Below are 14,054 nucleotides of genomic sequence, written 5' to 3'. Positions count from 1 at the left end.
TATGCAGGCAAACGACAACTTTAAAAGATTCCGGCTTCGCTACGGCACCTGGCAGCCATCTTGGTTTAGACGATCACAGTCCCTCCCTCACGAATGTTGGTGCGTGCGCATCAGCAGCAGAACAAAAAAAAACGTCTCCCTCACTGTGTCTGAAATGGTTTTCAGCGCAGCGGTTCTTTGAAGGCTGATAACATCAAAACCGTAGCATTAATTAAAACTATTTCATCAACTTTTAATCAGAAGGGTTCAATCTATCTCCTGTGGTAGTTTGAAGCCGACACGACAAACGCGCTCAGAGGAGATAATGTTTGAAAAAAGGTGAGCATTTTTTACAAAACTTTGGTTTTGAAGGGGGAATTGCAAACTTCCTGTTGATTTTTGCTGGGGGTTGTCAATATATGAAATGTAGGTCTCAGTGAGACCTACATAGAGGTTTTTATTTCATGTCTCGACAACATTCCTACTGGAAGTTACAGGGAGTTTTGTCTGTGGTTTCTTCCTAAGAGCAGTTTTATGTGTGTTTTATTCCTAGGGGGCGCTACAGCGCAATTTTGAGTTTTGGGGTTAGGTTTTTTGATTAGATCACAATTTTTTGCCAGTCCTGATGTGTGTGTCTAGTTTGGTGAGTTTTAAGCATGTTGAGGGGGTCAAATTACAGCTCAAAGAGGCAAAGGTGAGTGTTTTTACAAAGCTTTTGTTTTGAAGGGGGAATTGCAAACTTTCTGTTGATTTTTCCTGAAGGATGTCAGTGTATGAAATCTAGGTCTAAGTGAGACCTACATAAAGGTTTTTGTTTCATGTCACTACGACATTTCTACTGGAAGTTACAGGCAGTTTTGTCTGTGTTTTCTTCCTAGGGGGCGCTAGAGCGCAATTTTTAGTGTTGGGGTTAGTTTTTTTGATTAAATGGCAATGTTTGCCATTCCTGATGTGTGTGTCAAATTTGGTGAGTTATTTGCATGTTAAGGGGGTCAAATTACAGCTCAAAGCTGCGGAATAATAAGAAAGAAAGAATAAAACGCTAGAAATTCAATAGGGTCCTCCGTCCCAAAGGGACATTCGGTCCCTAATAAAGATTTCTACACATGGAAGTAATCATCAACTTAAAGTGCCCTCTTTGGGGATTTTAATAGAGATCCATCTGGATTCAAGAATTTAATTCTAAACATTTCTTCACAAAAAATAAATCTTTAACATCAATATTTATGGAACATGTCCACCAAAAATCACTGAATATTGAATTGTTGCATTTCTTTTCACAGTTTATGAACTTACATTCATATTTTGTTGAAGTATTATTCAATAAATATATTTATAAAGGATTTTTTAATTGTTGCTATTTTTAGAATATTAAAAAAAAATCTAACTTACCCCCATTTGAGACCCACTGATTTAGAACAGGGATGTCAACCCTTTTTTCATTAAGGGCCACATGGCAGTTATGGCTTCCTTTGAAGGAGTGGTCTCAGACACGCGGGCCAAATGCGGCCCGTGAGACGTTATTTTGCGGCCCCCACCTTAATATGAAAGTTTAATGTTAGTACAGCCAGCGAGTTTTATATTAAAGGCGTTTGACAGCGTTGGCATTTTTTGGCTCTTTCAACGTTCTGGGATGCCTACCCCTGCATTAGTGGAACAGCAGGAAATTAGTCAAAGCGACAGAAACGTTGCTATGGAGACGAGGATTTTCTTAAGTGCGACACTGCGACACCTGTCCGTCAGTACTAACAGTCCTCGATAACCTAGACCTATTCAAACCGTTATTTGTTTTTTTCATCGTTTAATTTGCATTGCCTCACACGATGAACACTACATATATTTCTACAAACCCCATTTCCATATGAGTTGGAAAATTGTGTTATATGTAAATATAAACGGAATACAATGATTTGCAAATCATTTTCAACCCATATTCAGTTGAATATGCTACAATGACAACATGTTTGATGTTCAAACTGGTAAACATTTTTTTATTGTTGCAAATAATCATTAACTTTAGAATTTGATGCCAGCAACACGTGACAAAGAAGTTGGGAAAGGTGGCAATAAATACTGATAAAGTTGAGGAATGCTCATCAAACACTTATTTGGAACATCCCACAGGTGTGCAGGCTAATTGGGAACAAGTGGGTGCCATGATTGGGTATAAAAACAGTTTCCCAAAAACTGCTCAGTCTTTCACAAGAAAGGATGGGGCGAGGTACACCCCTTTGTCCACAACTGTGTGAGCAAATAGTCAAACACTTTAAGAACAACCTTTGTCAAAGTGCAATTGCAAGAAATTTAAGGATTTCAACATCTACGGTCCATAATATCATCAAAAGGTTCAGAGAATCTGGAGAAATCCCTCCACGTAAGCGGCATGGCCGGAAAATAACATTGAATGACCGTGACCTTCAATCCCTGACGGCACTGTTTCAAAAACCGACATCAATCTCGAAAGGATATCACCACATGGGCTCAGGAACATTTTAAAAAAACACTGTCACTAAATACAGTTGGTCGCAACATCTGTAAGTGCAAGTTAAAGCTCTATTATGCAAAGCGAAAGCCATTTATCAACAACATCCAGAAATGTCGCTGGCTTCTCGTGGCCCGAGATCATCTAAGATGGACTAATGCAAAGTGGAAAAGTGTTCTGTGGTCTGACGAGTCCACATTTCAAATAGTTTTTGGAAATATTCGACATTGTGTCATCCGGACCAAAGGGGAAGCGAACTATCAAGACTGTTATCGAAACTAAGTTCAAAAGCCAGCATCAGTGATGGTATGGGGGTGCATTAGTGCCCAAGGCATGGGTAACTTACACATCTGTGAAGGCACCATTAATGCTTAAAGGTACATACAGGTTTTGGAACAACATATGCTGCCATCTAAGCGCCGTCTTTTTCATGGACACCCCTGCTTATTTCAGCAAGACAATGCCAAGCCACATCCAGCACATGTTAAAACAGCGTGGTTTCGTAAAAAAAGAGTGCGGGTACTTTCCTGGCCCGCCTGCAGTCCAGACCTGTCTCCCACCAAAAATGTGTGGCACATTATGAAGCATAAAATACGACAGCGGAGACCCTGGACTGTTGAACGACTGAAACTCTATATAAAACAAGACTGGGAAAGAATTCCACTTTCAAAGCTTCAACAATTAGTTTTCTCAGTTCCCAAACGTTTATGGAGTGTTGTTAAAAGAAAAGGTGATGTAACAAGGTGGTGAACATGCCCTTTCCCAACTACTTTGGCACGTGTTGCAGCCATGAAATTCTAAGTTAATTAATATTTGCAAAAAAAAAAAAGTATGAGTTTGAACATCAAATATCTTGTCTTTGTAGTGCATTCAATTGAATATGTGTTGAAAATTATTTGCAAATCATTGTATTCCGTTTATATTTACATCTAACACAATTTCCCAACTCAAATGGAAACAGGTTTTGTATATGACGCCGGATAACACTCCGGGAGCCGTCGTTTTTTTAGCGCTCGCTATCCGCCGACCGCCGTGTTGCCGTAGGGAGGAAAAGCGGAACGACACACCCATCCATCCATCCATTTCCTACCGCTTATTCCCTTTTGGGGTCGCAGGGGGGCGCTGGCGCCTATCTCAGCTACAATCGGGCGGAAGGCGGGGTACACCCTGGACAAGTCGCCACCTCATCGCAGGGCCAACACAGATAGACAGACAACATTCACACTCACATTCACACACTAGGGACCATTTAGTGTTGCCAATCAACCTATCCCCAGGTGCATGTCTTTGGAAGTGGGAGGAAGCCGGAGTACCCGGAGGGAACCCACGCATTCACGGGGAGAACATGCAAGCTCCACACAGAAAGATCTAGAGCCTGGATTTGAACCCAGGACTGCAGGAACTTCGTATTGTGAGGCAGACGCACTAACCCCTCTGCCACCGTGAAGCCCGGAATGACACACATTGCAGGCAATTCCAGGAAAAGTGGGAGATACAATATTTCTTTGTTGAGCACAGGGGCACCCCGATGTGTCTTATTTGCACAGAGAAAGTTGCGGTGCTCAAGGAATACAATTTGAAACGTCATTTATTTATTTATTTATATTTATACAACTAGACATGCTGAGGAGTATGCAAACTTTTTTTTTAAAGAAATCTTTTCTTGCGGCCCAGCCTCACCCAGACTCTGCGTCCAGTGGCCCCCAAGTAAATTGAGTATGAGAACCCTGCTTTAAAAGGCCGCTTGAAACAGCAAATATTATAAATTTCATTATTAAAAATATATTTTTTATGTACACCGTAAATAAAAGAAAACATCTGCAGATTTTACAGGGAAAAAAATGGCAACTTATTCCCCAGAATTTTACTGTGAGATATACATTGTTTTTACAACATATTATGGTAGATGGAAAAACAATAGTGGAGGACTTCAAGTACCTCAGAAGTCTTGCTCATGAGTGAGGGAAGAGTGGATCGTGAGAAGGCTGCCCTTCGTCACCCATTCTGTTCATAACTTTTACGGACAGAAATGGATGGATGGAAAAACAATAACACTTTTTTTTAATTCTGCCATCTGAGCTGCCAGATTTGTACCGTCATTTTTTTTTTTCCATTTGCGGTAATGCTGTTGTGTACTGGAGGAGTTGACGGCACAGACAACAGGGGGCAGCGTTTAGATCTTTGATTTTATTATACCGTATTTCCTTGAAATGCCGCAGGGCATATAGTATGCGCCTGCCTTGAATTAGAATACAATAGAATAGAGTTTTATTGTCATTATTGCAATGAACAGGTTCAAAGAACAACGAAATTGGAGCAGATCCTCCTAAGGTGCATATACAATATGGTAGTATAAATAGTAAAAAAAAGATATTAGAATTACTGCTGGGTCAAACTTGCTTCCCAAAATAATTAACGCATGCTTAGTATTACCGCCTGGTCAAACTTGTGACGTCACGAGTGACACTTCACCTGTCATCATTTTCAAAATGGAGGAGGCTGATTTCAATACCGGTAATTTTAAATCGCATAAAGGGAAGAAGATTAAGAGCTATTCAGTAGGATTTAAGGTCCAAGCTTACATCACACTCAATTTTTTACTGCATACCTTCGGTTACTGCCAGAGTGAGAAGAGGTTTTAAAATAATTAGCGCATGCTTATTTTTACCGCATGCCTTTGGTAAGCGCAGGAGTGAGAAGAGGTTTTAAATTAATTAGCGCTCCGGCGGAACTTTAAGGAAATACCGTATATATCATGATATATATAACAATCAAACAATAATGGAACTAACTAGATACTGTAGTTTGACATAAATCCAAGAGAGTGTATGGTGTGTATAAATTAACTGTTGAGTGTTACCGTCAATGTTGAGCGAGAGGCAAGTCCAAAAGCGGTGGGGCAGGCTCATAGATCTGCAAAACAAGCAGGAAGTCGGGGGCTATAGCGGGGCGTAGGAGGTCTGTGTCCAAGTGGGAGGTTGATATCCAAGAGGCAGTCCAGGAAGCAGCGGAACAAGGAATGACGAAACACGTAGCTCTTCAACGTGGGAACGGCGGTCTGCAGTTGGAGTGACAGGGAGGACACGAGACAATCAATAACACAGGTAAGACAAAGCAAGGTTGCGTAGAGCTGGATGATAGCTTACGGTACTCAAAAAGAGGACTACGTTCTGGCACCGGATAGCAGGTTGTGCAGGCTTATGAAGGCAAGACCTCTTAATTAACGCAAGGTGCGTTGAGTGCTGATGGAAAACAGCTGCTTACTGCCGCCGGAGTAGTGTGTGCAGGAAATGAGTGGTCATGGGCGCAACGAAGAATGCGCATTAGCATCTTAAAAACAACAACAAAAACGGGCTGCTCAAACGACAGACTTTTATCCTAAAAAAATAGTTTTTTTTCTTTTAAATTTCAAGTAATATGCTGTAAAAACCACTGTAAATGTTGCCGTAACTTTTATTTTTTATTTTTGCAGTGTACAATCCGATGGATAACTTGCTTTGTAATCAGAAGTCAAGCAGATATTTAAGTATTTTTATTTTGACAAAAAATGGGTTGCAATATTTGTTACGAGGAAGGAGACGACACAGCGACAGGGATGCATAAGTTCAACAGGTTTATTGAACTTGATTATGTGTTGGGGTGTTTATGCTACTAAGAGTATATGGTGCAAGACAATGGGAAGAATTAACAATGTAAATGTTACGTGCGTGTTGGATGAATCGTTCGAAAGCCCAAAGGGGCAAGGCAGGAAGACAGTCCGTGGGCAAGCGAGAGGTCGGGGGCCAGAGAGGTCCGTGTCCGAGCAGGGGTCGAGGATCGAGGGAAGCACTCCAAAGTACGGCGGGAAGTCCAAATAAGCGAGGCGCACAGCTTGATCGATAGAGACAGAGGGAAAACTGCAGGGAACACAAAGGACATCCAATCCAATCCACTTTATTTATATAGCACATTTAAACAACAATAATGTTTCCAAAGTGCTGCACAGCCATGTTAAAAACAATATTAAAAAAACAATATTATGCTCCACCAATGACTGAATAAAAACAAAAAATAAATAAATATAAAACCAATATAAAAAAACAATATAAAAACAAATAAGATTAAAAACAATTTTAAAGGGTAAAATCAATTAAAACAGTAAAATAGAAATCAAAGTGTATAAAAAACACAGAGGACAACAGAGGACAGAGGACCACACAACTCACGTAGTGTTAAAAGCCAAAGAATGAAAGTGGGTCTTAAGACGAGACTTAAAACACTCCACTGTGGAAGCAATTTGAACATGGAGGGGCAGAGTGTTCCAGAGCTTAGGGCCGACCATGTAAGACACGGGCAGAAGGAAGCCAGAGAGGGGATGCTTACTATGTGGAGTAAACTACGTCCCGGCACTGGATCTTCGGGTTCGCTGGTCATTATGTCGTCTGCCCTAATCAGAACCAAGTGCGCTGATTGTCGATTGCCTGCAGCCGTGCAGGGGCATGACCGCGATGCTGGAAGAGCGATTACGGGCATGTACCGGGGCGCTCCGAGCATGGACCGTGACAATATTGGATACTATTAAAGTTTAAAATGTATGTAATTTCTGTCTAAATGTAAAAAAAAAAAATATTAGGTTGCTTTATTGACACATCGTGTTTGTGAAGTGAAGTGGATTATATTTATATAGCGCTTTTTCTCTAGTAACTCAAAGCGCTTTACATAGTGAAACCCAATATCTAAGTTACATTCAAACCAGTGTGGGTGGCACTGGAAGCAGGTGGGTAAAGTGTCTTGCCCAAGGACACAACGGCTGTGACTAGGATGGCGGAAGCGGGAATCGAACCTGCAACCCTGAAGTTGCTGACACGGCCACTCTACCAACCGAGCTAAACCGGAAAATGGATGAATAAGATTGTTTGCTCTTTTGACTGGTTTTCTTGTCACCACTGTAGGAGACGCTGCAGGCCTGTGTGGGGACCCGGGGGTCCCCGTGCACGGCATCCGTCTGGGGGAGCAGTTTTCCGTGGGCAGTGTGGTGCGCTTCAGCTGCGAGCCGGGATACATGCTGAGAGGGTCGCCTGAGAGAAGCTGCCTGGCCAATGGCACCTGGCTGGGGACTCAACCTGAGTGCCATGGTAAGTTCAAATTGTGGATCTGATCATTCCAACTTTGGATCTTATGATTATTTTATGCCAGGTTGACTGTTTTTTTTTAGCTCATCATTTGGATTTTTTAAATAAAATATTTATCATTTTATCTAAGACTCATATTTTTTAATTTTTATTTTTAAGATATGTGATTGAACCTCAATTATGACTTTTTATCAAACAATTATGACTTTTTATCTATTTCCATTTTTTGTCAGTTTTTTTAATTGTATAATTTAGACTTTTTATTTCATATTTTTTCACATTTTTAATAATTTCTAAATGTTCATAATAAAAAAGAATTAATTAATACATTTGACCTGTACAAATGTATAAATATGACCTTTTATACAGGAAAAAACATTTTATACAATTGTACATTCATGTATAAAAATGACCTTTTATACAAGAAAATACATTTTTTATGAGTGGATATTCATGTATAAATATGACATTTTATGCAAGAAAATACCTTTTAAAATACAAAGTGTACATTCAAGTATAAATATGACCTTTTATACAAGAAAATACCTTTTAAAACACAAATGTATATTCAAGTATAAATATGACCTTTTATACAAGAAAATACCTTTTAAAACACAAATTTATATTCAAGTATAAAATTCCTTTTATATGATTGTATATTTATGTATAAATATGACCTTTTATACAAGAAAATATAAATGTATACTCATATATAAATATGACCTTTTATACAAGAAAATACCTTTTATATGAATGTATATTTCTCTATAAACATGACCTTTTATACAAGAAAATAACCTATATGCGTGTATATTACTGTATAAATATGACCTTTTATACAAGAAAATACCTTTTATACACATGTATATTCATTTTTAAATATGACCTTTTATACAAGAAAATATAAGTGTATACTCATGTATAAATATGACCTTTTATACAAGAAAATACCTTTTATACAAGCGTATATTCATGTATAAATATGACATTTTGTACAAGAAAATACCTTTTATACGAATGTATATCCCTGTATAAATATGACTTTTTAAACAAGAAAATACCTTTTATACGAATGTATATTACTCAATAAACATGAACTTTTATACAAGGACATATTTTGTGTAACAGTGTAAATTCATGTATAAATATGACCTTTTATACATTAAAATACCTTTTATACGAGTGTATATTACTGTATAGATATGACCTTTTATACAAAAAAATATATTTTATGTAAGTCTATAATACTGTATAAATATGACCTTTTATACAAGAAAATTCCTTTTATATGATTGTATATTTATGTATAAATATGACCTTTTATATAAGAAAATATAAGTGTATTCTCATGTATAAATATGACTTTTTTATACAAGAAAATATAAATGTATACTCATATATAAATATGACCTTTTATAGAAGAAAATTCCTTTTATATGATTGTATATTTATGTATAAATATGACCTTTTATACAAGAAAATATAAGTGTATTCTCATGTATAAATATGACTTTTTTATACAAGAAAATATAAATGTATACTCATATATAAATATGACATTTTATACAAGAAAATTCCTTTTATATGATTGTATATTTATGTATAAATATGACCTTTTATACAAGAAAATATAAGTGTATTCTCATGTATAAATATGACTTTTTATACAAGAAAATTCCTTTTATATGATTGTATATTTATGTATAAATATGACCTTTTATACAAGAAAATATAAATGTATACTCAAACATAAATATGACCTTTTATACAAGAAAATTCCTTTTATATGATTGTATATTTATGTATAAATATGACCTTTTATACAAGAAAATATAACTGTATTCTCATGTAGAAATATGACCTTTTTATACAAGAACATTCGTTTTATATGTATATTACTGTATAAATATGACCTTTTATACAAGAAATTATAAGTGTATTCTCATGTATGAATATTTCCTTTGTATACAAGAAAATATAAATGTATACTCATATATAAATATGACCTTTTATACAAGAAAATTCCTTTTATATGATTGTATATTTATGTATAAATATGACCTTTTATACAAGAAAATATAAATGTATACTCATATATAAATATGACCTTTTATACAAGAAAATTCCTTTTATATGATTGTATATTTATGTATAAATATGACCTTTTATACAAGAAAATATAAATGTATACTCATATATAAATATGACCTTTTATACAAGAAAATTCCTTTTATATGATTGTATATTTATGTATAAATATGACCTTTTATACAAGAAAATATAACTGTATTCTCATGTATAAATATGACATTTTTATACAAGAACATTCGTTTTATATGTATATTACTGTATAAATATGACCTTTTATTCAAGAAAATACAAGTGTATTCTCATGTATGAATATTACCTTTTTATACAAAAAAATATAAATGTATACTCATATATAACTATGACCTTTTATACAAAAAAATTCATTTTATATGATTGTATATTTATGTATAAATATGACCTTTTATACAAGAAAATATAAGTGTATTCTCATGTATGAATATTACCTTTTTATACAAGAAAATATAAATGTATACTCATATATAAATATGACCTTTTATACAAGAAAATTCCTTTTATATGATTGTATATTCATGTATAAATATGACCTTTTATACAAGAAAATTCCATTTTCTTGTATAAAAAGGTCATATTTATGTATAAATATGACCTTTTTATACAAGAAAATTCATTGTATATGTATATTACTGTATAAATATGACCTTCTATATTCGAAAATAACTTTTATAAGAGTCTATATTCATGTATAAATATGACTTTTTATACAAATATGCTAACAGTCAACACGCACGTTAGCATGTTAACGTTAAAATATATATTTCTTTTATTGTATTATTATTGTTTTTATTGGATTTATGAATATAGGACAATAAAACAAGTGGTTGTTTATCCCGTGGTACAGTGTAATGGATGAACTGAAACACAACAAAACAAAAACAAAGGTCATTTCTTCTTCTATTGTACTTTAAAGAAACAGTTGCAGGTGTGCGGAGAGACGTTGCACCTTCCAGGGACAAGGCCCTCGGTTCTTATTGAACATTGCGAGTGGGATTGAACGCGATCAATCGGTGTCGCGGGGTTAGTTGAAGGCCTTAAAAGTTCATTTAAAAATCTGATTCCCTCCAAAGTGTGACTGCCAAGCGTGCAGCACGGAGCGGAACCAATTCCCCCTTTGCTGCAAAAGCAGACATGGGAGGTCGATGGGCGACGTGATCGGGATGCATTCCCGCACCACGTCTTCAGGACACATCCTGCTGGAGGGGGGCGGGGGGGGTTACTGTTACGACCACTGAAGTGGTGATGTGGAGGAGAGGTGTGAAATGGAAGTTTAACCAGGGACGTCAAAGTAGTGATGTCATTGAAGTCACCTTGCCGCAGGTCTCTCGCCCTCGCTTGCGCTGGTGAGGGAGGGAACGTGTCAATTAGCTGCTGTCACGGCTCGTTAAACAAAAGACAACACCGCGTCAGGAACATCAAAGGGGCGATGGAACCGGACAGATCCAGGCCAATTCCCCGCATTAAGTCAGATGAATCAAGACAGCTTGTCGATTATTCGGGGTGAGGACGTTTATACGTGCAAACCAGCAGGTGACTGCGCAGCTTTTCTTCCCGTCACTCACACACACTCCTCAGTCCCTCCAGGAATTCACAGATTTTTTTTATTTTTTTTTTGCAATCATTGCCGACTCAAAAAGTCATAGCAAAAGTTGCCTCGTGTTTTTTTTAATCAACTTGTTGTCATGTCTGTGTGATCATGTTTTGTTCTAGTCGTGTTAAGTTTTGTTTTTGGACTCTTTGTGCACTTTGTTTGTTTTGTCACCATAGCAACCCATTAGTTTTTACCTTGTCCCCATGCCACGCACCTGTTTTCACTAATCAACACAGTATTATTTAAGCCACAGTTGCAAGGTAGTCAGCCTGGCAACATCACCATCTATCACCCTCAATCGCTCTCTCCACATCCATGCCAATGATCCATGCCCCTTGTCTTTATCCAAGTAAGTTGTTGTGTTATTCATGCCATTGTGCAAGTATTTTGTTTTATATTCATAATTTTGCCTTTGCAATAGTTTTGTTTCATAGTTCAGTTTTTGTACCTCTGCTGAGAGCGCTTTTCGTTTGTTCCTGGCTCTTTTGATGACTGCATCTGGCTCTCAGATAAATCTTAGCTGACATTGCTTAAAGCGATAATTATGAATAATTTTGCTGGTAATCACAGTGCTAAAAACATTCTCATGCATTTAAATCCATCCATCCGTTTTCTACCGCACCTGTTCAAGAAGTCGCATTAATGGTAAAAAGTATTTTATGTCACGATGGGGGGGTCGCAGCTTGCCGCAGAATCGTTCTCCCAGGAAGTCAGACGGACTACTCGGGACATGGCATTTAGGTAAAAACATGATTTCATTTAAACTATCCATCCCATCCGTCCGTTTTCTACCGCTTATTCCTAAAAAAAGATAAACAAAAATCGCTCACAGTGGAGGCACAACTTGGGCTAAGGAACAAAGCTAACGCATAAACAGACTATGAACATAAATCAAACAAAACTTACTTGGCATGGCATGAAGCACGAAACTATGGCAAGGCATGAAACAAGTCAGCACAGAGCAAGAAAAGATCACATTGACGCCAGGGCGACTGACTGGCAAAGACGAGCTTAAATACTGCCTCTGTTTAGTGCCCGGGAAGCAGGTGAGCGGGCATTTTGTCCACCAGAGACAGGTGGACTAAATGAGTAACCAAGGAAACAAGACAAGGGAGTGGAAAAAACAGGAACTTAAAGAGTCCAAAGGACAAACAGCACATGGCCAAACAAAAACATGATCAACAGACATGACATTTGATTTATTATTGGTTAGCTTCCGAATAACAACGTTATTAAAAAGAACAAGATACTTATTATACTCTAAAAATGTTGGTCTAACTTAAAAATGCACACATTTAGTTGTATTCAGTGTTAAAAAATATGATATGGCTCTCACTGAAATACATTTTGAAATATTTGGCTTTCATGGCTCTCTCAGCCAAAAAGGTTCCCGACCCCTGCTGTATAGTGATAAAATAAAATATGTCCTTACCTTCACGTCTTGCCCGCTCCAACTTTCGCTTTGCACCTCGGGAAAACAATCCACGCCCAAGTCCAAGTCGTGACACTTGTGAGTTTATGACTAACCTCAAAGAGCACATAACTTGGCTAAAAACAACAACTTTTTTTTAATATTTTACTCAGTTTATACCGCCTTAAAATGGCTACATAGCAGTAAAACCTTTTCAGTGGCTTAGTGGTTAGAGTGTTCGCCCTGAGATGGGTAGGTCGTGAGTTCAAACCCCAGGCCGAGTCATACCAAAGACTATAAAAATGGGAGCCATTACCTCCCTGTATGGCACTCAGTATCAAGGGTTGGAATTGGGGGTTAAATCACCCAAAATGATTCCTGGGCGCGTCCACCACTGCTGCTCAGCGCTCCCCTCACCTCCCAGGGGGTGATCAAGGGTGATGGGTCAAATGCAGAGAATAAATTCGCCACACTTACTATGTGTGTGAGAATCATTGGTACTTTTACCATTCACTTCACTTCTAAAACGTTTTACTCATCCTCGTTGGGTTCGGGTTCAGAAATCTAATGTTCTGGATCCTGATTTTTTTTCCCCCCAAAATAATCGTTGTTGGCGCTCTCAAAGTCTGCTTTATTTCTTAGCGTTGTGTTGATGGGAAAGGGATCAGTGGTTCCTCCTCTATCTAATAATTTCGCCACACATAAGTGTGTGCGTGACAGTCATTGGTACTTTAACTTTAACTTTTAAATTTAAAAACATATTTTTCGGACAAAATCAGGGACATCAAACTCGTTTTAAATCGGGGTACCAAATGGAGAAAAATCTACTCCCAAGTGGGTAAAAATCACGGCACGTTAACTTAAAAATAAAGACAACTTCAGATTGTTTTCTTTGTTTGAAAATTTAAAAAAGCACTTTCGGAAAATGTACAAATCATAATGTTATAGTGTTTTTTTTTTACACTTTCATGTTGCGGTTAATAGTATTCTACTTTTATTTATGCTTTCTAAATAAAGTATGTGATAATGTTTATCAGTCAACTCCATCCATCCCATCCATTTTCTACAGCTTATTCCCTTTGGGGTCGCGGTGGGCGCTGGCACCTATCTCAGCTACAATCGGGCTGAAGGCGAGGTACACCCTGGACAAGTCACTACCTCATCGCAGTATCAGTCAACTCATTGGTGTTAATTTTTAATCTACCAAGATAAAAAAATTATAACAAATTTAAATGTGGTTTGCTTATTTTCCTCGACCAGTGCTCTAACGTGTTTTTTTGTTTTTGTTTGTTTTTTACATATGTAGCGTCATCTACAAAGATACTAACAATTGCTATTGCGACATCCAGTGGA

General features: G+C 37.2%; 1 protein-coding gene across 1 annotated transcript in view; it reads left to right on the top strand.

Annotated features, from left to right (window-relative positions):
• The window catches only part of csmd2 (CUB and Sushi multiple domains 2), an 819,059-nt gene that overhangs the window by 718,300 nt on the left and 86,705 nt on the right, over window positions 1–14,054 (top strand). Inside the window, exon 58 of the mRNA XM_061882497.1 lies at window positions 7,393–7,575. Within this exon, the coding sequence (XP_061738481.1) occupies window positions 7,393–7,575 (183 nt within the window). The remainder of the gene's footprint in view (window positions 1–7,392; window positions 7,576–14,054) is intronic.

Source organism: Nerophis ophidion, linkage group LG21 (genome assembly GCF_033978795.1).
Source record: "Nerophis ophidion isolate RoL-2023_Sa linkage group LG21, RoL_Noph_v1.0, whole genome shotgun sequence".
Classification (NCBI taxonomy): Eukaryota; Metazoa; Chordata; class Actinopteri; order Syngnathiformes; family Syngnathidae; genus Nerophis; species Nerophis ophidion.
The sequence above is the reverse complement of the archived record's forward strand: the minus strand, read 5'-3'. Positions and strand labels throughout refer to the sequence as shown.